The sequence below is a fragment of the Denticeps clupeoides genome, chromosome 7 (genome assembly GCF_900700375.1).
Source record: "Denticeps clupeoides chromosome 7, fDenClu1.1, whole genome shotgun sequence".
NCBI classification, from domain to species: Eukaryota; Metazoa; Chordata; class Actinopteri; order Clupeiformes; family Denticipitidae; genus Denticeps; species Denticeps clupeoides.
This window is the reverse complement of record NC_041713.1, coordinates 963,662-991,046: the sequence shown is the minus strand read 5'-3', so window position 1 is coordinate 991,046 and position 27,385 is coordinate 963,662. Positions and strand designations below refer to the sequence as shown.

Genomic DNA, 27,385 nt, shown 5'->3' with positions numbered 1-27,385 from the left:
GCCTGTTGTGAGAGAAAAGGCCGAATTTCGAATGTTGTAGAGAGTGAACCTGCAGGATCTGGAGATCGCAGCAACGTGATGTTCAGACTCAGTTTGTCGTCAATCCAAACTCCGAGGCTTTTTGCAGACGTCGCGGGTGTTAACAGTAGTGAGACGATTTGAATTGAGAGGTTTTGCTGAGGGGAGTTGGTGCCCGGAAAGATCTCAGTTTTGGATAAGTCCAGTTGAAGGTGTCGCTCAGACGTCCATGCCGATATGTCCGGGTCGAGATTTTTGTTGCAATAGACCGCGTATTCGGGCTTTATTATAATCTGACTTGAAGTAACCGTGTGATGCCGCAGGTGGAGCGGGGTTCCCTGGTGGAGCGCCACCGTTCGGGATGCCAGGCCTGGACAAGCTTTTCAACGATCCTGAGGTTCTCATGGCCATGAAGGTAAAGAGCGTTCGGCGACTGTTACACGTAATTACGAAGCGCGTCCAGCATCGCTCGTACGGGATGCACGCCTGGCTATTGAACCACTGACCACCGCCCCACGAGGGCGCCGTAGGCGTGGCTCGTGTAGAAATGTCACCTGAAGCGCGTTACGTGGCAGGATTACTCGGTAATGCCGTTAACCACGCCTACTTCTTGAGCGTTTGGTTTGTAGGGTATTTTTAATAGAAATGGACCTGAACAGAATCACTTTTTCAGGATCCAGAAGTGATGGCAGCTTTCCAGGACGTGGCTCAGAACCCGGCCAACATCGCCAAGTACCAGAACAACCCCAAGATCATGGCCCTCATTTCCAAACTGAGCTCCAAGTTCGGGGGCCCGCAGGCCTGAGAAGATGCGGAGGAGCGTGGGGTGTGGCTGGGGTTGGGAACGTGGCGCCCGGTTTTAGGTGGGAAGCTGTAGGTTTACAGTGTAATTCGTGTTGTAAAATGAAATTGGCCCGTCTGTCCTCCTCGCCCCTCCAGAGTGAAGGCAGCTCTTTGCGTTTGACGCCATTAAGGAAAAGGCATGAGATGTTCTGTAGCAGGGGTCTCTGCCCGCCTGCTGTCCCCCCCTCAGGTTCTTTTCTTCCTCCCCTCCACTTGCTGTCATGTAACATAACGCTCGCTCGCCATAATAATCTTACAACTGGCGGGGAAAATCTGTTCAAATTTCTATCTGGATTGAAGAAACCTTGTTTCATTAAAAAATAATTGTCAAAAGTGTGTGTTTAAAGTGAGATTTTTCTTTTTTTTTTCTACCCATCCAGCCCTTTTTGTTGGCGTAATTTGACACACAGAAGATGAATTTTACTGATGTTTAAAGGGGAGGAGCCTGTAGGCACGATTGACAGCTACAGCCCCCCCAGAATGCTGATTGGCTTGATTGCCAATGAATTTTTTTCACTATATAATAAAAAAACAATTGATCCAAATAACAACGCAGCATCGAGTGTTAATCTCAGAAGAACAGTAACGGGGCCTGCAGACGGGAGGACAAGGTTTTGCTGCTAATCTCCCCGCCGGGATTAAAGATTTGCACCGTGCCAGACGGGAGGTGGAGCAGCTCGCGGTCTGAGCTGCAACCAAAAGCACGTAGTCCGGTGCTGAAGGAAAACTTCAGCTCGTTCACAACTTACATCGGATCGTAACTAAATGAGAAGAATGTCATGATGGAGTTCCCATGCTTTTAAAAGGGCTTCAAATCCCGATCCGCCAAGGTGCCACTGAGCAAAGCACCGTCCCCACACACTGCTCCCCGGGCGCCTGTCATGGCCGCCCACTGCTCACTCAGGGTGATGGTTAAATACAGAGGACAAATTTCACTGTGTGCACCGTGTGCTGGGCATCACATGTGACAATCACTTCACTTTACAATATGGTGGACCAAGTCATATTCAAAAAGATGCATAAACAGAGAAAACGTTTGCTTTTGGTCAAACTGAACTTTATTATTTACAACAGAACAAGGGGGTGCAATCTAAGAACAACAATTTAAACTTGGACATGAGACAGAATCAGGGATGACATCAGGAAAGCCAGAAAATTGTCCAAATATGCACCTCTAATGTCCATACCTGAAAGGAGGGAAAAGAGGTGAAGTGAAGCGCCGTTGTGAAGAGAAGGATGAAGAACATACATAAATTCACACTTACTTCTGGAACTCCCACTCTCTGTTGTCCAGGGGACACACTTGTCTGGTCTTCAGCCAGCGGGAGATGCAGTGGAAGTGAAAAGCGTGCTGACGAGAACACGTACAGTTCAGTCATTTTACTTCATGATGGAAGTATCAGACCCGCCATATTTATTTATACAGCACTTAGAATTAAAATTCAGAATGTAATGAAGTAAATGCTCACATTGCACACCCCCCAGGCCACCGTACACTCCTCTGACGTCGCGGACGCCTGGTTCGCTTGACACTCGATGCCTAAAAAGGAGAGAGGGGGAATTTTATACCTCCACATGGAATAACGTCATGGGCGATAAGTTTATATCTTTTTATGCCAGTGTACTGCGACTAGGAACCTTCCCAAGGGATTTTTTTTAAGTTCTACCTACCTAAGAAGCATCTTCACACACTTTGGGGCATGCAGGAGACCGGTGTACGAGTACGACAGAAGAAAGTGCAAAGTGGCACTTTTCTCTTGGTGGCGCTATACCAAGGTGTCAAATTTCATATGTGGATATGATTATGATATGAGACTACATTTCACAGAAATATTCATTCAATCTCGATTGCTCAATGTTTAGAGAAATTTATCAAATTTCAAGACCGTTCCAGTTGTCAAAAAAATGCTTCGCAAATTGCCATGTTCTACATTCAAGCCAAACTTGGAGTGAATCCGATCCAGTTTCTAGGATCCTACTTTCAAATTCCTTTGTATGAGAAAATGAGCTATCGAGTGTTTCATAAATTAGTCTTAATGAGATACAAGTAGGGTGGTAGTAGCCTAGTGAGTAACACACTCGCATATGAACCAGAAGACCCAGGTTCAACCCCCACTTACTACCATCGTGTCCCTGAGCAGGACACTTAACCGAGTGTCTCCAGGGGTGGACTGTCCCTGTAACTACTGACTGTAAGTCGCTCTGGATAAGGGTGTCTGGTAAATGAGAGATACAGGCACGGTCTGTGTGTGAGCTTTGCGTGAATTGTGATGTGCGGGGCAGTAAAAGTGTGTTTTTGTGCATAGGAAGCACCTGAAAAACGATGAGAGACGTCTACGGGAAGGAGAATAACAATAATGATCTCTTTCGATTCTGTGCTAGTGGACGAGGGGGGTCACACCTCCTGCCGGGAGATTTGAAGGAGCTACTCACAGAGGTCCATGATGTGATTCCTACAGATGGCACAGTTGTCCACCACGATGTCCCACGCCCAAAGTGCCACGGCGTTCCACTGGAGGGGACGAAACAATGAATTTATACCAAGTTTCTTCCACATCCACTCACACAAACCACTGCTGCTTGCACGCCCCGTCACGGAAACGTCTGATTGGTTTAAAAGAACAGCACACGTCCTGTCGGTGTACGTGATTGGCTACAAAGGCAGCGTCGCGTCTTTCAATTGGCTGTAACGCGACGACCAACGGCCCTGAATACGACGTGCATTTAGGTGTAAAAAAGAAGTTCGTGATTCGTAGTGCCACCATCGGTTTTGATTAGTTTGGATTTTCAGGGCCGTCCGGAAATGGCCCGGGCGGGTGGAGAACCAACTTCCCGTTGCGAGGGTAGCAGCTAAAGTTCGCATAGAGCAGCCTAATTCCTACCACAGTTATCAAAGTAGAAGGGAGCTCGACAGACCACATTAGAAATGTTGGAAATGTTCCATGCGCGGCTTCACTGCCGGCCGACGGGCGGATAAATAAAACGCGCACTCATTATTGGTGGATGCTAACGCTAGCAGACCACAAGGCCGCACGCCAAAATGCGGCGACCGCTCGCCACGGGCCGCAAATACACGCAGTGCCTTCAAATGGTGAATAAATGCGCAACTCGACGAACGCGTCGAGCTACCTTCTTGACTTCGAAGCGCTTCTTGCTGCCACCGCTGTTTGTTCCGCTTGGCGTATCCACGTCCATCGCTGCAGCCATCTTCCCCTTCCAGGCGGTAATGACGTACAGCGCATGCGCCCGAGAATATGCACAACTTTACTCACAATTATACTCGGACCTGATGCTATTAAACGACACGTTAGCGTTAGTTTACGTGGAAATAGACGTGCTTATCCAATCGTTAAAATACGCCATTGTATAAAATGTGGGGGGGAAAAGGGCAGGTTCCACCGAGATTTGAACTCGGATCGCTGGATTCAGAGTCCAGAGTGCTAACCATTACACCATGGAACCACGCACGTGCTCAGCTAGAATAACCATCGACTTAACATGTCAAAGACCGCTGAGCTGCACTTTTTTCACTGTAGGTGTTGACACATGTTGTTGTAGGCCAGGTAAAGATGATCTGGGGAGTCCCAGTGAAGGTTGGGGTCCTACGTGCTCAGCTAGAATAACCATCCACTTAACATGTCAAAGACCGCTGAGCTGCTCATTTTTCACTGTAGTGTTGACACATGTTGTTGTAGGCCAGGTAAAGATGATCTGGGGAGTCCCAGTGAAGGTTGGGGTCCTACCTCCAGAGTGGTGAGATGCAGAGATCCAGACCATACTGGAGGCTCCAGAGAAACTGCTGGACTCTCCCTGCTGAAGGTAGTAAGTAAGCCAGTTGCATAGTCTTCCACACCAGACAATAAAGATATTCGGATTCTGGGGTATCAACAAGTACACTACGAAGATGGCCCCCTGTGAGGATTAGGATTTTGTCCACAGTGATCCACGCAGGAATATACTGTATTTTGTTTACTGTATTTTTCTCTGCAGACTTCTTGTCTGCAGCCAATCCTGACAACTATCTCAATTTTACTGATAAAAATATCATTTTAAAATATTATAAATAAAGAAATATCATTTATAAATAAAATATCATTTTAAACATTGGTTTTGAACCACTGCAGCATTATCAAGCTTTAGGCCAATTTCAAAGTTACCCTTTTTATATATATGTGTGTGTGTGTGTGTGTCTTTTTGAACAGAATGGCAATACTGGAAGTTTTTCAGTCTGGGTTTAAATCACATTACAGTACAGAATAGGCTCTGTTAAGAGATTTTAATGACATTCTTCTTAGCAAACGATTCAGGGGACTCTGTATTACTTTTTGCTTCTCGGTTTAACAGCAGCTTTTGATACAGTTGTTCGTGTTATTCTTGCTTCAAGGCTGGAGCATTGGGTGGGTATTAGGGGTCCAGCCTTCAAATGGTTCAAATCAAATCTGTGTGGTAGGAGCTTCTGCGTCTCTATTAAGGACTCCTTTTCATCCTCTATGGTGCTTCTGAGGGGGATACCACAGGGCTCCATTCTGGGTCCTCTTTATTCTCATTGTGAAAATCTAACCCCAACGACACCCCAGGGTTTGGTAGGAGTATACAACCGGTCCCATAATTTTATCAAATTTAGCATTTTTTGTTGGACTGAAGCACACACCCCTTGGTCACATTAACAACCTGATCACCAATGAAAACTCAACATACGTACAGAAAACTGCAAACACCATTAACACAGAATACTAATGAAAAAAAACAAACCCACACAACCAAACCAAAAAACTAGCACTACGTAGTTCGGAGCGCTGGCCATGTGGGGGAAAAAATATGAAGTGGAAAAAAATGTAAATGTTGCCTGGATGGCCCTGCAGGTTCCCAGGAACGGTCCCTCTCCTTGCATAGGATCCTGAAAGAGCTTCTACAGGACTATAACAGGTGAAATACAGGGGATGGAGCACAGCATGGAGTCATTTACATTTATAGCATTTACCAGACATCCTTATCCAGAGCGCAGTCCCCCCGGAGACACTCAGGTTAAGTGTCTTGCTCAGGGACACGATGGTAGTAAGTGGGATTTAAACCTGGGTCTTCTGCTTCATAGGCGAGTGTGTTACCCCACTAGGCTACTACACCCCTACCACCCTGGAGTCCAGACACTTCAGATCACCATGGATACGAGCAGTGTCATAAAGCCTTAAAGGCGACTACACAGAATTGTACCATGCACTCACAACATATACCAGTCACACTAAATCACCAGGGTCACAAAACACAATGTTTTCTTTTCATATCTATGCAGATGACTTCCCCTGAAGTGTAACAAGCGGTGCTCGACCCAGCCTCTGCTCGACTGTCTGACTGATGTCAAGAGGTGGATGGTGAGACAGAATGTATGCTTTTTGGTAGTGGTGAGCCCTGGTGACCCCCTTGTGAAAAGCACTGATTACAAACCTAAGTGTTAAAATGGACTCAACTCTGAAAATGGATGCACAGGTTAACAATATTGTAAAATCGTGCTTTTTTTCAGCTGAGGCGCCTGTCTAAACCTAAGCCAGTCCTTTCCAAACGAAATCTGGAAACAGCATTACATCCCGCCTTCACTTCTGTAATTCTTTGCTTTTTGGGATCAGCCAGACATCTCTAGCTCGCCTTCAATTAGGACAAAAAGCAACTTGCACGATTTCTCACTGGTACAAAATCACGGGACCCCGATCTTAGCCTCACTACAGCGACTCCCTGTCTGTTCTACAGTCTGTTCTAAATGATTTTATTAGTTTTTAGATCACTGAAGGTCTCGACTCTGGCCTGTTTATCAGACCATCTCCAGTCCTTAAACTCCACTGTTCTCTCAGGCCTTCAGACCAGAGACTATTGTCTGTTCCTCGGTCACATTACAAGCTCGGAGGTGACAGGGCCTTCACGGTGGCCGCACCCACGTCTATGGAAGGACCTGCCAATCACTGTGTTAGAATCTCATTTAAAAACTCACTTTTTCACCCTGGCTTTTAACCCAGTGTGACGGGGTTCTTATACAGTGTTCTTATGCAGACCTTCCTTAACTCTTTTACTGTGTTGTTTTAAATGTTTTCTGTTTTACTCGACCCCCTTCTTTCATTCAAATTGCTGCTTCTCTCTTATTTTATTTCATACTGTTTTCTTTTTATTCTTTATTTTTAATAAACTTTTTTCCATGTCTGTCCTGTTCCTGATAATTTATTATTATTATTTTTTTATTTATTTTAACGTAAGCACTTTGTTGTAGTATACTACTAAATATGGTACGGTATTCTACTCCTTACCACTGGAAACAGCCATTAATTCTCTCCTTTCCTCACCTTCCCTTTCCATGGGTCATCTCTGTCCACTATCTTCCAAATTCGAAAGGACTTCTCCCCCTGCTCCCTGGCTGTCTCGCTGCAGGGACGAAATACCTCACACCTACTGTATTATCAGATTCTTCTGTACAAATTCCCCACTAACCTCAACCTCTGCTAAAACTGAGCAAAACTGGAACCCTCAAATACTTCACAACATACTCTCATCTCTACTCAATCCTCCCGCCAGCTTCCCTAACCGCTGAAGAGTCTACACCCCTACTCCACCAACGACTCGACCAATTTTCAAAGCCTACATTAGGATGAAGCCATCCAGATCACATGTACAGGCGATCCAACCACCTGTCCACTGGATCCAGTCCCCTCCACGAATCTCCAAACCGTCTCTCCGGACCTCACGTCATAAATGGATCGATTACATCTGGCCACGTAACGAGCCGGGTTCTTCCAATCCTGAAGAAAAGCCACCGCTGATCCTGCAGACATCAGCAACTACAGACCAGTGTTTCTTTTCTCATTTCTTTTAAAAGCCTTCACTTCATCAGTCTCAGAACAACCTTATTGTTCTTATTCTCATCAACCTCAAGCAGCATTCTGTACAGTTAAGCACGTTGGAAATAAATAAGTAGCACTTGCCATAAAGCTGCAGCACAGCACACGGCGTTACAGTGAAATGTGTCCTCTGCTTTTAACCATCACCCTTAGTGAGTAGTGGGCGGCCATGACAGGCGCCCAGGGAGCAGCGTGTGGGGACATGTGATCTGTCCCTGCCAGTAACTTTGGAAGCCCATAAACATGATCATGGAACTTCTGAAATCCGTACACGAGTCCCAAGCTCTCCTTTTCAACTTGTGCGTACCTGCACTCAGCACTGGTCATCGTTCTTGACGCATTGGCCACTGGTCTCCAGATGATTGATGACGTGTCCATTTGTCTACATGTTCAGATGTCCCTCGTCTCATGCCTCTATGTTCTATCAAACATGCAGTTGTGGATGATTTTCCAACAGAATTGATCATGCCTAGTGTACGTAACATATATTTTAGTCTGTTAGACTTGGCATATCCAGTATTGCTTTTATTTTGCTTTCATCCAGTCTACACCTTCTGCTTCCGACACTTGTCTCTGAGAAAGGTGATCTCCTTCACTCCAAACTGACATTTTGACTTGTTCAATTTCAATCCAAAGCTGTGGACTCGTTGAACCCTGTCATTGTGTTGCTCCATTGTAGATCCCCAGAACACCATATCATCCACACACATACGTACATCCTCAACGCCCTCTATGATGCGCTGATGGCCTCCGTGGTTATATCTGGAAATTGATTCACTATCGATTGATTCACGCTGTCCCATGCATTTACATTATTAATGCAATAGACCCACTTCACTAAGCCTACATTTACATTTACAGCATTTACCAGAGCGACTTACAATCAGTAGTTACAGGAACAGTCCCCACCTGGAGACACTCAGGGCTAAGTGTCCTGCTCAGGAAGTGGGATTTGAACCTCGGTCTTCTGGTTCAAAGGCGAGTGTGGTACCCGCTAGGCTACTACCACCCTGTTAGCCTAAGTGCTCACATGCAGTGTCAGTAATGAATCATGTCCCTCAGATGATGCTCTTCACCTTTACTCTGCATTTGCCTTTTGTTTTGATGCTTTGTCCATTCAACCCATTTGTCCTGCCCAACACAGTGGGGCAGTGGTGGCCTAGCGGTTAAGGAAGCGCCCCCGTAATCAGAAGGTTGCCGGTTCCAACCATGAGGTGCCACTGAGCAAAGCACCGTCCCCACACACTGCTCCCTGGGCGCTGGTCATGGCTGCCCACTGCTCAATCAGGGTGATGGATTAAATGCAGAGGACAAATTTCACTGTGTGCACCGTGTGCTGTGCTGCTGTGTATCACATGTGACAATCACTACACACTTTAGAACACATTTTGCATCTGGTCTCTGTTCAGCCTCTATTAGCTGGACATCAGCCTGTGCCACCATGAATCCACGAAGAATGAATCTGCGAGGACCGTTTCTTCCACTGTGGGGACACGGTCACCTCCATTCTGTTTTACTTCTGAATAGTATTGCTTTGCATATACTAAAGGATACTAAAGGATTTCTTCCTTTACTGTACAGAAAACGGCAGTGTTTTAGTAAGTATAGTTTAATGTGTATATATGTATATATTTTTCTTTTATGATTGCACTATGGGGGGGTCTGTGTGAAACATTATTTCAATACACGGTGTACTGTGTACACTGTCGTACTGACAATAAACCAACCTTGAATCTTGTATTAACACGCTGCGTGCAGTTCAGTAGCCAGCAGGCGGCGCCATAACTCCACCAAATGACCCGATCTGGCCACAGAAAAACTAGACTAAAATAAAACGATCTGATTTATTTGATATAATTTACTCTCCTACTCGATCAATGCATAAAATATTATAAACATTTTATGGAACACTATATAATCACTAGATACTCAACAGGTAGCTTCACCCAACACGATCTTCAGTGGGGTCAGGTGACCCCGGTGATCCTGAGACGTTAACATTCATTACGTGTATGTGTGGAACGTCCAGTCATTGACGATTACATGTGAGCGTCTGATGTGATGGTCCTCTTTCTTTTCGGTTGGCCCTGTGGCTGGGGGGTGGCATCTGTCACTCCACGCCTTCCCATGGCCTCAGCGGTCGGGGTTGGCAGTTGTGGGCAGCCTTCCAGCCGCCTCTTCACGTGTGCTGGACAAGCTCCTGTGAGAGCTCTTTCAGGAAGAGCCGCCACGCTTTGGTGACCTGGGTGCTGGATTCTGGGAGCCGTGGGAAAAAACGTTTTATACGCATTTAGGGCACCGATGGCGAGGAGGTTGCACCACAGGCCCATGGTGTCCTGCTATAGAGAATAACCACTTCTGTTCTTGGACATAGCTGGCCACGGTAACACTGCCGTGGAATTCAAACCTCCCTGGACATGGCAGCCTTCATCAGAGGACGGCTTGATTCATGAATCTGCTGCAGTACTCCCGGACAACGTCTTCCCCATCCCATCTGTTCAGCATGGGATGCATGCATTACCAGAAGACCCAGGTTCAAACCCCACTTACTGCCATCGTGTCCCTGAGCAGGACTCTTAACCCTGAGTGTCTCCAGGGGGGGACTGTCCCTGTAACTACTGACTGTAAGTCGCTCTGGATAAGTGCGTCTGGTAAAGGCTGTAAATGAGATGAAAAGCTGCCTGCGGTTGAACAAGAATCACTGAATGCCACCACAAGAGGTCGCTGTAACCAGAAACAGAGGGCTCGTAGTACATTTACAGCATTTACTAGACGCCCTTATCCAGAGCGACTTACAATCAGTAGTTACAGGGACAGTCTCCCCCTGAAGCAATTTAGGGTTAAGTGTCTCACTCAGGGACACAATGGCAGTAAGTGGGATTCGAACCCGGGACTTCTGGTTTATAGGCGAGTGTGTTACCCACTAGGCTACTACCATCCTGGTTGACCAGGAACAGGTCTCGTATGTGTAGACCATATGGCCTGTTTCCGTCCACAGGACTTGGTCATCAGAACGCAAGACACGGCGAATTTCTTCAGATCTTTCAATGGCCATAGTGGGATTTTGTATAGGACGTCCAAACTGCTCACAGATTGCTCCATCCCAGTCCCTCTCACTTCCTGCAAGAAGGCCATTCATTCGACTTCGGGGACATTTCTCCTCTAGCTGTTGCTACTCTCCCGTCACATATCATCATGTTTGACTCTCCAACTCAGTCAATAAATAAAACATTAAAAACATTAAGAATCACTAGACACTGCAACAGAGGAGCGCATTTCAGAGGACCAGAGGAAGAGACAGCGTCCCTGTTTTTAAAGATGCGAGATATTCACGTTTTACTTTCTTGAGATCGAACAGTTGATGTGCTTCGCTACAACTCCGAATCTAACTTTCAGGGATTTGGATTTATGGCAGCATAAGAGGAAATAGCAAAATAAATACACACAAAAAAAACATCCCTTTCAATTATTATAATGATGACAGGACATTTAAATAGTATTTATTACATTTACCTGGCTGCCGTTTTTTTTTTTTTTTTTTCGGATTTTGACGTTTCTTTATAAAAAGATCCCAGAAGGGGACATGTGAATCTCTCAGTCCTGCTCAGTCTATTCCACTGAATTTGCAAATAGTCCAACGCTGTCCCTTTGCGACCCGGCGGTGGGGAGGGGGTCCCGTCTCAGGCGTCAGGCCTGATCCTCTGCAGGGTGGACTTCAGACGGTCTCTGGCGCTGGAGCACGAATCGCAGGCCTTGCTGTGTCTGGAGGGTGAAACGGTTTTATTTGGATGCGGCGTGGCCTTCATCCGTAGCCGTCTGGGGAGGGGGGTGTTACCTGGAGAGGAAGGCGTGCAGGACGTCAATGTGCTCCTGCGGGAAGTAGTCCTGCTGCACCACGTGCTCCAGAACAAACAGGTGGCCTTCCACCACCCGCATGGGCTTCACCTTGTCCTTCACTCTAAACCACACATTTCAGTTAGACACTCGTTTGATCATTAGGGGAAATGTAGGAACAAACAGAATCAGGGCTGCTGCCTGAATGGTACCTTCAGTAGACCAAGCATCACCAGCAGAGAGGAAATGAACTGGAAGCTCTGGAAGGACTGGCTGGAGAAGGCTTTCCTAAGCACTGCATCTGCAAAACACACCATTTCAGATTCCTCTCAGACTAGATAAAAAGTGAAGTGATTTTCACTTGTGAAAACACAGCAGCACAGCACACGATGCACACAGTGAAAGGTGTCCTCTGCATTTAACCCATCACTCTGAGTGAGCAGTGGGCACCATGACAGGCGCCCGGGGAGCAGTGTGTGGGGACGGTGCTTTGCTCAGTGGCACCTCAGTGGCACCTTGGTGGATCGGGATTCGAACCGGCAACCTTCTGATTACGGGGCCGCTTCCTTAACTGCTGGGCCACCACGTCCCCATCATGACGTATAATCTGTCCTCAATGTGCGTGTCCGGACACAAATGTACAGACAGCGAACTTCTTCAGAGAAAGTCAGAAGCTGAAGTAAAATCGTATGATCTTTACTGTTGTCCTCATTTAAAAAACAGACACATTTACAAAGATCAGTGCGGTACTCTCCTTACCGACGATACCTTCACAAGGCAGCTTTACGCCGTGAGGCACGTCAGAGCACCGTGTGACTGGGTCAGCCTATCAGAGGATGGCTGGAGTCATCATTACAGAAAGTGCTCATTTACGTCCCCGTAAGACGGAACAACGTACGAGGTGCATTATTTGATTGACATAATAAAAGTGAAGATGACAGTCTTTTACCAACACTGTCCAGGACCGCGTTCTTCACGTCCTCCTCCTCCTTATAAACTGAGGAGATCTTCAGGAAGGCCTCGGCTGTTGCACCAGCATTTCCTACAATCCACCTTCGAGACAATCCAGAAAACAGACTTTATTTTGTGCCGAGACACATTCTGACGTCTGCTGGATACGGATATTTCTGGAACGTTACCTGCTGTTCAATAAGCAGGGCTCTCTTGGCCCCCAGGCGAAGCAGCTTGTCTGGGGAGGGGAAACTAAGGAACGATCCGACATCGGGAGGGCGAGGGGCAGAAGGTGGCGTGGTCACCTGCAGGGAGGTCGTGACAGAGCAGGCTACTGGGTATATTGTTCCATGGTCAAAACGTTGGGAAAGTCTTCAACTGACCTGATTCACCCCACTGTCCTCTGCCTCATCCTCCTCATCCACATCTTCCTCTTCGTTGTCATCATCGTCGTCATCATCATCGTCGTCGTCGTCATCATCATCATTTTCATTTTCATCAACATCATCATCATCATCATCATCTCCAGGTTCACCCTCATCATCACTGCAGTGTACGGTATAAAGATCAGAAGGATATTAGTCCAACCAGAGGTCCATTCCCTGACCAGAGCGTCAGCAACGTGATGTCAGCGATCACCATTTAACGTCTCATAAGAGCCACTGACCCTGGAACTGCAACCATGGCAACGCAGCCACAGCCCGGTGTAGATTTTTTTTATGACTGGTTAAAACTATTTATTGTGTGGAGGAACACATCATGTTCTTTAGCTCAAACATAAACTTTATTTATAACATAGTCATAATCAATAATAACACGGTACGCCAACATATGACTCGATCTCTTTGACCGGGATTAATAACGTTTCTGATTGCGGTTACCTGAGCGAGCCCAGCAGTTCTCCCATGTTCATGCTCTCCAAGGTCTCCCGCAGAGCCTCGCAGCCTTCCTCACCTAGACTGTTACCTGAAACGGCACGTTCAGTTCAGCGCGAACACGCGGCTTCTACGCGACTCTGAAGATGTATGAAGTACCGTTCAGGTCCAGCTTCTCCAGATGCTCTTTGCGGTGCACAGCCCTCGCCACCACCAGCGCAGCTTCCTCTGTAATCTCTCCAAACGACAGGTTGAGTTCCTGCAGGTCATAAATACATCCTACTGCTCTACGAACCACTCTGAAGGGTAGATCTGGGGGGTGCTAGTAGCGCTGTAATGGAGTCTGTGGTTAAAATGCACGAGGCCTTTACCTTCAGGAGAGGCAGGCCCTCAGTTAGAGCCTCTGCGATGGCAGCGGCTCCCTCAGAGCGCACCAGGCAGTCACCAAAGTTGATCACCTGCACACTGCGCAAGTGCTTCAGTGCCTGAGCATGGGAAGGAATGGGGGTTAAGTCATGTATCCATAACCTACCCATCCCTTATTCAACAATTTTATTAGAATAATAACCGTGAAGAACGTGGCACAAACGATACCATGCTACCTTTAGTGGCCGATCGAGACCACTGGTATTTTACAAAAATCATATTGTTGCACGGTAATAAGAACACTATAGAAAAACCGGATTATTAGCAGCGCAGGGCACCGTACCTGAGCCATGGCGATTGCCCCTTTCTTGGTAAACGTGTTGTCGTTGAGGTTGACCACACGGAGCTGGGAGTTGTGCTGCAGAGCATTAGCCAGCGCAGTGACTCCCGGGTGGTTGATGCCATTCTGGGGCATGTGCACCTCTTCCAGGCTGCCAATCATCTGAAATTCAACATGCATGCAGACGTAGTCTATAACAGGACTCTGCATAATCAGGGCCATATGAAATCAGTCGTATTTTAGTTCTTCTGATTTCCACGGTTTCCGTTATAAACATTTATTCACCTAAAACTGATGTGCTAATGTAGCGGGCGGGAAAATAATAACCTGAAATATACTAAATTATATTGAATCACTGTTCAACAATCAGTGTGCTTGAGCATTTAGTCTTTTAGAAACCCTTTATTACACTCTTCCTTTTGTAAAATAAAAGTGCTTCACATTTTAAATAAATAAACATTGACGAGGCCTGGAATACAGAAGAACTGCGCAGAACCGATCGGATTCGACACTGACAGCCTCTCCGCCAGCGCTGGCCGTGCGTTTACATCCAGTCCCACCTCAACAGGAAGCGCGTGTAGCGGGCTGCAGCGGCCAGAAACGCAAAGCATACGCAATTCCGTTTTTTCTCGGATTCCGTCAAAGGGCCCTAAATGATTAATGTCATCATTACCTGGAAGGCCTGGGCAAGTGCAGTAGCTCCATCGTTCTCCAGTCGGTTTCTGCCCGCAATGAACACCTTCAGCTTGAGGGCGGCGCCTTTCGCACTCGACTGTTTGTGGCACTCGATCAGAGAGGCAGCCAAGATCTGGAGAACATTCAACAACAAGAAGAAATGACATTAAACAATGACATTATTCTACATAAAACTAGTGCCGAGACCAAGATGGACGCTTTAGTGGGGGGAGAAACAACCGCAGTAACTATGACATCGCTGTATGTTTCTGGAGAATTAAAGTGATTATTATTGTCATTGTGAGACACTGCAGCACATCACATGGTGACACGTGTCCTCTGTATTTAACAGTCACCCTTGGTGAGCAGTGGGCACCATGACAGGCGCCAGGGAGCAGTGTGTGGGGACGATACCGAGATCAAGGGGACCTCAGTTGGCACCTTGGCGACTCGGGATTTGAACCCACAACCCTTTGATTATGAGTGCACTTCTTTTTGTTTGGAACCCGCCCCCAGCTCACCTTGCCCCCGCCGATGCCCATCCCGCAGTTGTTGAGACGAAGCTCCTGCAGGGTGTGGCACGCCTCGCTCTTCAGCAGCTTCTCAATGCCCTTCACTCCATCTGGCCCAAAGGCGTTGTCGCTGAGGTCAAGCACCCTTAGACGGGCACCAGCGGTCATTAGTGCAGCACCCAGGGAATTCTGGGTAGGATGCACAGAGACATGCTGCATTACAGGCAGAAACAGGACATTTATCCCAGCAGGTATCCCACATGAGACTCACCAGAGCAGGAGGGATCTCTGAACGCAGCCGGCCGGTGAACATGTCGCTCCAGTAGCAGCACTGAAACACATCAATGGATGAAAGGAGACCAGCGTGCGGCTCAGACTATAATTACCGTCTTATAAACGCTTCCTCTCCTGGCTGTCCTGAAACGAGCTTTGGATATCAGTCAGATAGGCTTCAGTTATATTGTAGGTTTTTTTTAATGGTTTTATACTGCCGTTATACTCCGCATAGAATGAAGGGAGCAAAACGGAAGAACAAAACGTCATCCATTTATCGAGGTTGCAGATGAGTGTACTGGAGAAAATGGCACCAGTTAATAAAAACTGGAATATTTACATTAGAACTGAGTGTACAGCTTTTTTTTTTCTTCTTTCTTTTGATGTTTGATTAATAATAATAAAAAATAAGAACGTTTACCTGGAAGTCGCTCTTGTCCTCCAAGGCTTTGGCGATGGCCTGTGCGGCTTCAACTCCAACAGTGTTCCCCTCCAGGCGAAGGGCCTGGAGCCCCTGGAACGCCTTGATGTCCCGGACAATCGTCTCCACTAGAAGCAGGAACAGAGCCCGGCATGAGTCCCAGCACTACGCGAACCGGACTGCCGCCACACGAGTCCGGAGAGCGGGGACCACGATGAGCGAAGGCGTCCTTACCCGACGCCGCGTTGTCCAGCTTCAGGCCTTGTCCCTTGTAGCTCAGCTCTGCTTCCCCCACCTGCGTCTTGGCCAACGAATCGGCCAACTGTGCGACATCCTCGGCAGCCATGACGAGGCCTGCACAGCAGAAACAGCAGAAACACATCACAGTCAAACACCCGAGGAGGCCGCGACTGTAAAAAATACAGAGAGACAGACATGCCTGGAGGCAACTCCTTTAAAACGGAGCTGCGTCGCAGTGGAAGCGAGATTAAACATTGAATACAACACGTACGACACTTTAAACAGCACTTTAAAACAGAAAACGTTGTCTGAATAATCACGATAATCGTAAAGTAGGTCACTGTGTGCCAATTTATTGACACAGGATAGTTATACTCGTGTGAATGTTTTATCGTTTCCCATATTGGGATTGGGATTTGAGTCGTTTAATGCCCCGCGTTAGCATGTAGCTACAGTTAGTTCACAGAAAGAGGGCGGCTGCCGCTCCTGGATATACGACAAACATACTGTATAAATCCGGCTATCGATCAGCTTGGAGATGATAATGATGTGAACACGAAAACAGTCCGACTCGGTACCTGCTGTACGAAATGAATCGACGGAACCGGTAAACGCACTCAAAACGCGTCCTCCCGCTCGCTGGAGTGACCGAACAGCGTCACTCACCACGACTTCTCGCGTTGCACCGCGGCATTTGAGGTTGGTCCTGGGATTTGTAGTCTTTATAAAACCCGCTTATAAAACGCGTCCTTCCGCTCGCTGGAGTGACCGAAGCGCGTCAATCACCGCGACGTCCCGCGTTGCACCGCGGCATTTGAGGTAGGCGCCTGGGATTTGTAGTCTTTATAAAACCCGCTTATAAAACGAGTCCTCCCGCTCACTGGAGTGACCGAAGCGCGTCAATCACCGCGACTTATCGCAATGCACCGCGGCATTTGAGGTTGGCTCCTGGGATTTGTAGTCTTTATAAAACCCGCTTATAAAACGCGTCCTCCCGCTCACTGGAGTGACCGAACAGCGTCACTCACCGCGACATATCGCGATGCACCGCGGGATTTGAGGTTGGCTCCTGGGATTTGTAGTCTTTATAAAAAGCGTTGTTTTACAGTAGTTATAGTAATGCAATTGAATGACATTTAGTGGAGACTGTAGTCATATTTTGCTTTGTTATTGCCATATTTGTTTTCGTTTATTAAAAGTGTTAGCTGTTAGCATTGCACGTCTCCGCGCAGGGTTCGCCGGCGATCGTTCCGCCCGAAATGACGAGGCGCGACAGGCGGAAGTCTGAGAAAAGTGTGAAAGTGAAAGAGGAGTCGGGAGAGCCCGGACACATGCCCGGTCCTGCGGCGTGAGGTAGGCGCGATGCTGTGAGGCGTGTGCAGGTGTCTCCGCTGGCTGGAGGGCTACAGGTGGGGAAAAAAAAGTTTCATCAGGCGTGTATAAATGTCAAAATCACATCAGCAGACTTTCAGAGAGAAGCGGACGGTTTCCTCCTGGTCAACAGGTAGGCCGGAGACACGGAGGAGTTCGAGGACTCGAGGCGCAGGTTTGAAGCCGAGTTTCTTCTCTTGCAGGTGGGCTCGGTGCGCCATGGACCTGGAGAGACAAAGGCGCCGAGAGGACATCCTGAAAGCGCTGACTTTCATACAGTACGTTGGACGAACTGCTGATAAGAGTCGTTTTTGTCTGTGAATTCTCCGCATCTGACTCGCCACTTGTCTGCTCGCAGGTTGTCCTTGCCTTATCCAGAACCTGAAGGTTACGAGGTACAGTTTCACGGTTCCTTTATCTTCACGTTTTAGAAAGTCTTGGTTGGGTGGAGCGGATTAGGGTCTCCTGGCCAGGAACCAGGAACTTCTGGTACCGTCACACGCCTTCTGTGATCCTTTAGTTGGAAACCATCTTCTTGGTCAACTGGCCAGACGAGTAGAACAGAATGTTCTGGGTGTCCAGTCTCATTGGTATTTTTGGTTCACGTGGACGTTCTGCTTCTGTGGGTCTTGCAGAGATTCCTGATCCAGCTGGTGTGTAACCTGCTGGACGAGGGCAACGCCACCTTCCGCGAGGGCGAGTGCAGGCTGGCCCGGGGCCACTACAGCGAAGCCATCTCCGTGGCGCACTATGCCCAGGCGGAGGGCCTGACCACGCCCCCTGCCCTGATGGAGACCCTGTTCGTCAACAGGGCCGCCGCCCATCACAAGTTGGTGAGGCGCCGTCTGCGTGCGGCGTGTTTGCGTGCGTGCGGGCGTGCGGTGACGTCGGCTCGGTTTGTGACCCCCAGGGGGAGCCGGAGCGGGCGCTGCAGGACTGCGACCGCGCCCTGGCGCTGTGCGGCGGCGGCAGCGGCAAGGCCCTGTACAGGAAGGCCCTGTGTCTGAGGGAACGTGGGCAGCTGACGGAGGCGTACGACTGCACCACGCGCTGCCTGCTCGGCGCGCCTCAGGTCCTCCGCCCTCTCGCTTCTCCTGCCTGAAGGCATCCGTACGCTCCACCGCGGCGCCGCGTTTCAACTTCGCTCCACTTTTCTCGCGCGTTAGGATGCGACAGTGAACGAACTGGCCCAGGATCTGGCGAACAAACTTGGCCTGAAGAACCGCAAGGCGTACGCCGGTGTACAGGTACGACACACACCCCGACCCCGTTACTTTCACGCCGAGGTCCAGCCCATTTACCAGCTGGGCTCCCCGCAGGACCAGGGACGAGAGACGGACGGTGACGTGTCCCCGACCAGCGAGGAGGTACGTCCGACCCTCGCATCGTCCCGTACATTAATCACCAATATGCGGCAGTTTGTCCGAGCTCCGGTCGGGAAAACTGTGTCCCTACAGTCAGGATTGTCCCCGACTCGCTCTGGTTTCCAGGCTCCAGCCAACGGGCTCGACAGCTTCAGCGACGTCTCGTCAGGTAGCCTCGCTACAGCACGTCCTCCACGGGACGGAGAAGTGCGGTGGATAACCCTGTCCTGTTCCTGTCCCCCGGTCGCAGTCAGCATGTCTGAGTACGTCCCGCACTCTCCCTCCCCCGGCGTGCCCATCCCGGTCAGCGACGAGGCGTCGCCACCTCCCGCGGCGTCCAGAAAGTTCCCGGACATGCCGCCGTGTGTCCCGCTCTCCGTTCCGGTTTCGGATGCCATGGGGGACTGTGAAGTGATGGGGGACGAGCTGGACAGCCTCCTGGACAACTGCGTCCTTAAAGCCGAAGAGGCCGGTTTGGTGAGCGATGCTGCTGGAGTCGTCTTCTCTGGACTTTCGCCGCTTGACGTTCTTGTCTTTCCTTCCAGAACCCGACGCAGGGGGTCATCCCGACCCACCTGCCTGCGGCGGCCCTGCGCCCCGCCTTCCCCCCGGCCCAGCTGCCCCCCGCGTTCTTCTCCCCGGCCGTCAGTCACCTGAACTCCCTGGACTCCTTCCCAGGCCTGACCTCCGACCCCCGACCTCAGCCTGCGGCGCTGGACGCCCTGGACGTCTTCCACGTGGCTGCGTCCGCCCCGGCCACGCTGGCGCTCGGAGGCGAGGGTCTGGACTCGCTGTCGGAGTTCGCCCTGCCCGGTGAGTGGCCGCCGCGGCCGCGCCTTCTGGCCCGTTAGAGGAGGAACGTCTGTCAATATTCCCTCTTCTGTCCTCAGGTGGAAAAGTCTCCCATAAATTCCTTCCGTCGGCCCGAACTCCGAACTCCTTTAGAACCGTAAGTCGCTCCGTTCGGTTCTGTTTACTCAGTGAATGGGAGGTGATTGGCGGATGACCACTTGATGTCACGCGTTGACACCCACGGACCGTCGAAGTCGTGCTACCGATCAGAACTCATCATAAAGCCTCTTAGTGATTTTTAACACACGAATATATACATTCACACTCGTACGGTTACAACTATACACATACAGGGCATGATCTCTCACGGTGGCCGAAAAAAACCCAAAATATTCACATATTCACCCCATTTTGTCCAGTGCAGTGTAAACCTTCCACTTTCTTTTTTTTTTTTTTTTTTTTTTTTTTTTTGAAGTGATTGTCACAGCAGCACAGCACACGATGCACACAGTGAAATTTGTCCTCTGCATTTAACCCATCACCCTGAGTGAGCAGTGGGCAGCCATGACAGGCGCCCGGGGAGCAGTGTGTGGAGACGGTGCTTTGCTCAGTGGCACCTTGGCGGATCGGGAATCGAACCTGCAACCTTCTGATTACAGGACCGCTTCCTTAACCGCTAGGCCACCACTGCCCCTGATTAACATGCGCGGGAACCGTCTCAATTTTATAAATGTCCATTGTAATGGGGATCCATGTTACCAGTAAGACATTCAGTACTTATTTTAATACTTTTGATCTATATTTCCAACAAATATTATCTATATAGGCATTTGACATGCAAAGGGGCAGTGGTGGCCTAGCGGTTAAGGAATCGCACCTGCTATCGGAAGGTTGCCGGTTCGAATCCCGAACCGCCAAGGTGCCACTGAGGTCCCCTTGATGAAGGTGCCGTCCCCACACACTGCTGCCCGGGCGCCTGTCACCAAGGGTGATGGTTAAATACAGAGGACACGTTTCACCGTGCACTGTGCTGCGGTGTCTCTCAATGACCATCAGTTCACTTTCAAAGATATTTTGTGACACATTGTGAACTTCTATAACTCTATTATAACCTTTGACAGCTGGACAATCCCAAAAAGTTTTTGCATTTTAGTTTTGACAATTTCTCCAAGAAATTGGGGCACTGAATTGGTGTAATGAAATGATCTCCAAACTCTCTCCACTGGTACATTTCCACTTACGTTCCCAGAAAGTGATTCTTTCAGTGAAAAATGTTAATAAATGATTTGTTTAAATGGAATAAATAGTGAGTTCTGAATGATGCATTTTCAAATTGGACTTATTTGGTTGATGTCATGAGATACACTCTAGCAGACAGGTCCAGCAACCAGACAAGAACGTTTCTGTGCTCTTCACGTTCAAATCGCTCACTTTATTTTTTCCGTGCAGAACCCGCTGGCGGCCACACACGAGTTTGTTCAGGCCTGCGCCGGCTGCTACCAGAAGAACGGTACCTTCTGCCCCTCCGTCATGTTCCTGCGCTTGTACTGTGAAAACTGACATGGGATCTTCTGGGCTTCCAGGTCCAGGAGTCCTGGACTATCAGTATCTGTCGGACCCGGCTCATCGCTGTAAGAGGAACGTCCTGCTGGTCAGACAAAAGGGCGGAGGAGATGGTGTTTGGAGGCGGGTGCGGCCCCGCCCGATGCGCAACAACTTCCTGGGTGCTTTTGTGCTCTGTAAAGGTAATGAACGGTTCTATTACGTAATAATCTTTTTCGTCTTGCTGGTTATCTACCTGCTTTTAATGAGAACTTGTATTTGTGTCTCGCAGAGGTGCAGGAGCGCAACGAGTGCAAGTACGGCGAGAGTTGCACGTTCGCCTACTGCCAGGAGGAGATCGACGTGTGGACGCAGGAGAGGAAGGGCGCCCTGAACAGGGAGCTGCTGTTCGAGCCGCTCGGCTGCGGCGAGAGGCAGGCGCTGACCGTCGCCCGCCTGCTGCAGCTGCACTCGGGCATGTTCATCTTCCTCTGCGAGGTGAGGACGAGCCGCTCGGAGACTCTTTTAATGTCCAGGCCGCCTGCTGACGCCCTGCTGGCCTCTGTGCTTCGTAGGAATGTTTCGACGGTAAACCCCGGGTCATCAGCAAGCGCTGCAAGGACCACAAGGCCGTGTGTGCTGCGGCTCGCCACGGGTTCGACATCAACAAGTGAGACCCTCAGATAACTTGTTCGGTCCACACTCGCCTCACGCCATGAAAATCGTTTACCAGACGCCCTTATCCAGAGCAACTTGCAGTCAGTAGTTACAGGGACAGTCCCCCCCCTGGAAACACTCAGGGTTAAGTGTCCTGCTCAGGGACACAATGGTAGTAAGTGGGGTTTGAACCTGGGTCTTCTGGTTCATAGGCGAGTGTGTTACCCGCTAGGCTACTACCCCCCTCTATACCGCCTAGTTACCCGCTAGGCTACTACCCCCCTCTATACCGCCTAGTTACTCGCTAGGCTACTACCCCCCTCTATACTGCCTAGTTACCCGCTAGGTTACTACCCCCCTCTATACCGCCTAGTTACCCGCTAGGCTACTACCCCCCTCTATACCGCCTAGTTACTCGCTAGGCTACTACCCCCCTCTTATACTGCCTAGTTACCCGCTAGGTTACTACCCCCCTCTATACCGCCTAGTTACCCGCTAGGCTACTATCCCCCTCTATACCGCCTAGTACCCGCTAGGCTACTACCCCCCTCTATACCGCCTAGTTACCCCGCTAGGCTACTATCCCCTCTATACCGCCCTAGTTACCCGCTAGGCTACTATCCCCCTCTATACCGCCTAGTTACCCGCTAGGCTACTACCCCCCCTCTATACCGCCTAGTTACCCGCTAGGCTACTACCGCCTTCTATACCACCTAGTTACCCGCTAGGCTGCTACCCCCCTCTATACCGCCTAGTTACCCGCTAGGCTGCTACCCCCCTCTATACCGCCTAGTTACCCGCTAGGCTACTATCCCCCTCTATACCGCCTAGTTATCCGCTATAAAATAAAGTAAAAGTGAAGTGATTGTCACATGTGATACACAGCACACGGTGCACACAGTGAAATTTGTCCTCTGCATTTAACCCATCACCCTGAGTGAGCAGTGGGCAGCCATGACCGGCGCCCGGGGAGCAGTGTGTGGGGACGGTGCTTTGCTCAGTGGCACCTCAGTGGTACCTTGGCGGATCGGGATTCGAACCGGCAACCTTCTGATTACGGGGTCGCTTCCTTAACCGCTAGGCTACTACCCCCCTCTATACCGCCTAGTTACCCGCTAGGCTACTATCCCCCTCTATACCGCCTAGTTACCCACTAGGCTACTACCAGTAGTAGTAGTTCAGACATCCGTGTGAATGAGGTCTTGACTCTCACCTTACTTGCGTATTTGAAGACATCGTGTGAAGCCGTGTAGAAAACGTGATGGGATACATCGCGATTAATCGATAATGGAGGCCCGATAATCGAATCGTGAGACCAGTGTGAACACTTCCACCTCTGCCCGCTGCAGGTGTCTGGTGCACGTGGTGAGGACCAGCGTGGTTCGCTACTGCAAGATCCGCCCGCTGCACCCCCTGTGCCAGTTTGACGTGTGTCGACACGAAGTCCGCTATGGGTGCCAGCGCGACGACAGCTGCTCCTTCGCCCACTCTGTAATTGAGCTGAAGTGCTGGGTGCTACAGCAAGACTCTGGTAGGAACATACACACATCAGAACCCAGAAGGGAAGGACTGGTTCTTCTCCACATTAACCCAAGACGTGAATCTCAACTTTGACATCCTGTTTAGATGAGGCTTTGAATGGAAAATATGTCCACAGATGTGAACATGTTCTTTATTCTCTTTTTACAGGTATTACCCATGAAGAAATGGTGCAGGAGTCCAAAAGGCTGTGGCACAGGCAGGAACAGAACATGCACAGACACAAGGTATGCTGTAGATGGGTGGAGAGCAGCGGTCCATCATCAAGCTCATGATGTGGCCACTGAATAATCTGTTCACTTTCTCAAGCCCCCACCCGCTAACACTGGCGCAAGGAGCAGCATGTCGCCCCCTGGGGGAGCTGGAGGAGGCTTGCGCGCCTCGCCAGGAAGTGGAGGCGCAGCTCGGGGGCGGGGCCTGAGCATGAAGATGAAGTTCGTGTGCGGCCAGTGTTGGAGGGATGGGCTGGTCAGCGAGCCGGACCGGTCGCTCAAGTACTGCACGGCCAAAGCCCGCCATGGGTGAGCGCCGTTTATTTTAAATCCATCAAGATTGGGGTGGTAGTAGCCTAGCCTGTAACGCACTCGCCTATGAACCAGAAGACCCAGGTTCAAACTCCACTTACTACCATCGTGTCCCTGAGCAGGACACTTAACCCTGAGTGTCTCCGGGGGGGACTGTCCCTGTAACTACTGACTGTAAGGCGCTCTGGAAAAGGGCGTCTGGTAAATGCCGTAAATGTAAGGTTGCATGAAAGTGCTGATTAATTCTTGAAGCTGACCTGGCGTTTTGATTGGCTGAATGACTCTTTAATTACACGACTTTTCCCTTTTTTCTGAATCAGATTATTTCAGTCAACATATTATAAATATCTCTGTGTGTGATGTAGTGAAGAATGCATCTTAAATACACTTTCGATTCATGCAGTAAAAGAAATGATGGGTGTGTGTGCTGTTCCAGCTGGACGAAGGAGCGTCGGGTGCTACTTGTCAAGTCGTTTGAGAAGAAGAAGTGGGTGATGGTGCGCCCGCTGCCCTTTTCCAGAAACCTCCCGCAGCAGTATGATGTACGTTCATCATGAAAGCTTCGTTCAGTTTCTATTAAATTGTATTAAAATGGGTAGAAGAGTAGCGTAGTGGGTTAACACACGCGCCTCTGAACCAGAAACCACACAAAGTCACCAGTTTACTGCCATATACAGCTTTGGCACCATTGGTGGTGCTGATTTGGGGCAGCGGTGAGGAAGCGGACCCGTATTCTGAAGGTTGCCGGTTCGAATCCCGTCCCCGGGCGCCTGTCATGGCTGCCCACTGTCACCAAGGGTGAAGGTTAAATACTGAGGACCGTGTGCTGCGCTGCAGAGTTTTCAATATGACAAACGCTTGCCTTTCACTAAAAGAATAATTTGTTAATAGAACCTAAAACTACGAGCTACCTTTCGTTGATTCTTTTCTTGTTAGATCTGTGTGCACATGCTGAAGCAGAAGAAGTGTCACTACATCGGCAACTGCTCCTTTGCCCACAGTCAGGAAGAGAAGGATATGTGGACCTACATGAAGAATAATGGACGTGAGTCCCTAATCTCTCTCTCTCACACACACACACACACACACACCTTTACTGATGTTGTCTGGTTGTTGCGGTTTGTCAGTACGGGACATGCAGCAACTGTATGACATGTGGCTGACGATAACCAACCAGAGCCACCAACTGCCACCCCAGCCTGACGAAGAGAAGCAGATCACCATGCCGACGGATTTCGCCGAGCCCTTGGTAAACCGGCGCCGGAAGCTCCTCTGTTCTCCCTTGTTGTGGTGGGATGTGCTCAGCGTCCGTCCTCCCGCCTCCTCTCCACAGAGCGGCTTCCACTGCCGACTGTGCGGGAAACACAGCAACAGCGAGCGCCAGTGGCAGCAGCACATCTCCTCCGAGAAGCACAAGGACCGAGTGTTCGGCGGCGAGGGCGAGGAGGAGAGCCTGGCCTGGGGACACCGCTTCCCCGGACCCCACTTCTCCCTGTGCCCCAGGTACGGAGCCACGCCCACACAGGCCGGGCCTTTTTTTTTATAATACATCTGAAACAGTGATTGTGTCTTAATAATGGCACGTTATTATTATTATTTGTTTTATGTGATTGACAGGTTGGTAGGCGGCTGCTCCGAGGGGCTAAGCTGTGATTTTGCTCACTCCGGCGAGGAGCTGGACGAGTGGAAGGAGAGGCGGGGCTTCCTGCAGCGGAAGCTGGCCAAGGCCCGCGCCGACATGCTGATCGCCCCGACGGACTTGGACTTCGGGAAGTACAGCTTCCTCCTGCAGGACTGAGCTGTCCTGTCTGTCACACGCAGAGCCATACTACACTCATCACGTCCCTGTCCCTTCGTGTAGTAGGGCTGCCACGTGGACGCACGTTTCAGGGTAAAGGTCACGCCTCTAATGACCTCACCAGTGAAATTCTGTGCCTTTCTTTTTAAGCCCTGTAAACCGGCCTCCAGAATATCTCATGTCCTTGGACATGGAGATATGTGGACGTCGTCCAGCCACAACACTGTGGGAACGCGCCTCCGCGTCTCCATAATACAGTCTCAAGGGGACGAGACGCGAAGGCACGCCACATCACATACTGCTGAAAATCCACGGTTCTGGCTAATAACATCGTATGCATCGTATGGTGCTTCCACATTTCTTTTCGTTTTAAGGGTGTGAAAAGCTCCTTAAAAGTGAAATTGTTATTTTATGACCTTTTAGTCAGTATCACGTCTATGCAAAAGATACTATAATTATATACTGTTCTGAAAGCACACCCTAGTCATATCTACCAATAAACACACTTTAATGCCAATAAGATATGCTTGTGGGAGAGCTTGCTGTGCCTTTATAGGGTTTAAAGATCTTCAATTGTTCTAAAGTTGAAATGTTCTGTTTCCTCCGGTTCACAAAGTTCCCATGAGTTTGATCTTTGTGGATTTGAGAAAGTGGATGGAGGCGAAATAATATTAATAATAATCAGTGTTAATATTTTTTAAGTGTTGAGCTTCTGCCACCGACAAGCCGTGCGTTTGACTTGAAGCTGCTGAATGTACACGCCGCCATAAGCTGCTGCTTTTGTGCTTTTATTTAATCTAATTGGGTTAAGAGTCAGTGATCCATGTTACAATTTGGACAGACGGAGGGGGTGACTATCCCTAAATCCTTTTTTTTTGTGTGTGTAAGCGGCAAAGGACCAAATTATGCCAATAAACATTTTTCTGACGTGTTCTGTATACCGTGTGTGTATGTGTTTTACATTTACAATATTTACCAGACGTCCTTATCCAGAGCGCCTTACAATCAGTAGTCACAGGGACAGTCCCCCCCCCTGGAGACACTCAGGGTTAAGTGTCTTGCTCAGGGACACGATGGTAGTAAGTGTGGTTTGAACCTGGGTCTTCTGGTTCATAGGCAAGTGTGTTACCAGGCCATTACCACCCTCGTTACCGCAGCTCGTGCAGATATTCTAAAATAAAATAAAGTGAAGTGATTGTCACATGTGATACACAGCAGCACAGCACACGGTGCACACAGTGAAATTTGTCCTCTGTATTTAACCATCACCCTGAGTGAGCAGCCATGACAGGCGCCCGGGGAGCAGTGTGTGGGGACGGTGCTTTGCTCGGTGGCACCTCAGTGGCACCTTGGCAGATCGGGATTCGAACCAGCAACCTTCTGATTACGGGGCCGCTTCCTTAACCGCTAGGCCACCACTGCCCCGGAATAAATTCTTCGGAATAAATAAAATACTTTTGTTATTTAAAACCTCAGATGAAAGGGCGGCGCACACCTTAATGTTGATATTATAATATTAATATTGAGCCGCATACGTTTAATTCGACAGACAGCTGCGAGTGACTGTAGCTC

The 27,385-nt window shown here is 49.3% G+C and overlaps 3 protein-coding genes and 1 non-coding gene across 8 annotated transcripts; 1 reads left to right on the top strand and 3 right to left on the bottom strand.

Moving 5' to 3' along the window:
* Positions 1 to 1,896: 1,896 nt before the first annotated feature.
* On the bottom strand, positions 1,897 to 4,120 carry LOC114793916 (RING-box protein 1). Its single transcript, XM_028986083.1, has 5 exons — positions 3,991 to 4,120; positions 3,295 to 3,373; positions 2,331 to 2,401; positions 2,127 to 2,212; positions 1,897 to 2,048 (listed from the first exon to the last, which is right to left on the bottom strand). The coding sequence occupies exons 1-5, from the start codon at positions 4,066 to 4,068 to the stop codon at positions 2,036 to 2,038; spliced, it is 327 nt and encodes a 108-aa protein (XP_028841916.1). The 5' UTR covers positions 4,069 to 4,120; the 3' UTR covers positions 1,897 to 2,035.
* A 131-nt stretch (positions 4,121 to 4,251) lies between these two features.
* On the bottom strand, positions 4,252 to 4,323 carry trnaq-cug (transfer RNA glutamine (anticodon CUG)). Its single transcript has one exon. It is a non-coding gene; the product is annotated as a tRNA-Gln (tRNA).
* A 6,730-nt stretch (positions 4,324 to 11,053) lies between these two features.
* On the bottom strand, positions 11,054 to 17,153 carry LOC114794408 (ran GTPase-activating protein 1-like). The gene is made up of 16 exons (XM_028986934.1): positions 17,013 to 17,153; positions 16,221 to 16,340; positions 15,987 to 16,114; positions 15,564 to 15,623; positions 15,302 to 15,481; positions 14,779 to 14,913; positions 14,109 to 14,267; positions 13,771 to 13,884; positions 13,559 to 13,658; positions 13,406 to 13,490; positions 12,908 to 13,070; positions 12,708 to 12,829; positions 12,523 to 12,626; positions 11,786 to 11,874; positions 11,575 to 11,690; positions 11,054 to 11,501 (listed from the first exon to the last, which is right to left on the bottom strand). The coding sequence occupies exons 1-16, from the start codon at positions 17,038 to 17,040 to the stop codon at positions 11,420 to 11,422; spliced, it is 1,785 nt and encodes a 594-aa protein (XP_028842767.1). The 5' UTR covers positions 17,041 to 17,153; the 3' UTR covers positions 11,054 to 11,419.
* A 218-nt stretch (positions 17,154 to 17,371) lies between these two features.
* LOC114793652 (zinc finger CCCH domain-containing protein 7B-like) lies at positions 17,372 to 26,751 on the top strand. 5 transcript variants are annotated; one of them, XM_028985746.1, is made up of 23 exons: positions 17,372 to 17,730; positions 17,801 to 17,875; positions 17,956 to 17,992; positions 18,233 to 18,430; positions 18,508 to 18,669; positions 18,764 to 18,844; positions 18,917 to 18,964; positions 19,088 to 19,130; positions 19,212 to 19,438; positions 19,507 to 19,774; positions 19,852 to 19,910; positions 21,203 to 21,263; positions 21,337 to 21,498; positions 21,588 to 21,793; positions 21,871 to 21,965; positions 23,302 to 23,483; positions 23,642 to 23,718; positions 23,801 to 24,012; positions 24,452 to 24,557; positions 24,952 to 25,060; positions 25,143 to 25,264; positions 25,349 to 25,518; positions 25,633 to 26,751. In XM_028985746.1, the coding sequence occupies exons 2-23, from the start codon at positions 17,817 to 17,819 to the stop codon at positions 25,811 to 25,813; spliced, it is 2,865 nt and encodes a 954-aa protein (XP_028841579.1). In that variant the 5' UTR covers positions 17,372 to 17,730; positions 17,801 to 17,816; the 3' UTR covers positions 25,814 to 26,751. The 5 variants fall into 5 exon arrangements, with proteins under 5 accessions (XP_028841579.1, XP_028841577.1, XP_028841578.1 ...); XM_028985744.1 differs by having other exon boundaries at positions 18,917 to 19,130; XM_028985745.1 differs by having other exon boundaries at positions 18,764 to 18,964.
* The last annotated feature ends 634 nt before the right edge of the window (positions 26,752 to 27,385 follow it).

What these genes read in the sequence shown, in the direction of transcription:
- LOC114793916 (XM_028986083.1), bottom strand. Translation starts at nt 4,068, where the DNA reads ATGGCTGCAGCGATGGACGTGGATACGCCAAGCGGAACAAACAGCGGT. An exon ending in AGCGCTTCGAAGTCAAGAAG is followed by an intron (nt 3,374 to 3,990) that starts GTAGCTCGACGC and finishes CGTCCCCTCCAG; the next exon opens with TGGAACGCCGTGGCACTTTG. An exon ending in TGGCCTGGGGGGTGTGCAAT is followed by an intron (nt 2,213 to 2,330) that starts GTGAGCATTTAC and finishes TGTTCTCGTCAG; the next exon opens with CACGCTTTTCACTTCCACTG.
- LOC114794408 (XM_028986934.1), bottom strand. Translation starts at nt 17,040, where the DNA reads ATGCCGCGGTGCAACGCGGGACGTCGCG. An exon ending in AGGGCCTGCCTCTCCTGAAG is followed by an intron (nt 13,659 to 13,770) that starts GTAAAGGCCTCG and finishes TATGACCTGCAG; the next exon opens with GAACTCAACCTGTCGTTTGG. An exon ending in GAACTGCTGGGCTCGCTCAG is followed by an intron (nt 13,071 to 13,405) that starts GTAACCGCAATC and finishes CGTACACTGCAG; the next exon opens with TGATGATGAGGGTGAACCTG.
- LOC114793652 (XM_028985743.1), top strand. Translation starts at nt 17,817, where the DNA reads ATGGACCTGGAGAGACAAAGGCGCCGAGAGGACATCCTGAAAGCGCTG. An exon ending in AAAGCGCTGACTTTCATACA is followed by an intron (nt 17,876 to 17,955) that starts GTACGTTGGACG and finishes GTCTGCTCGCAG; the next exon opens with GTTGTCCTTGCCTTATCCAG. An exon ending in GTCGGAGTTCGCCCTGCCCG is followed by an intron (nt 19,775 to 19,851) that starts GTGAGTGGCCGC and finishes TTCTGTCCTCAG; the next exon opens with GTGGAAAAGTCTCCCATAAA.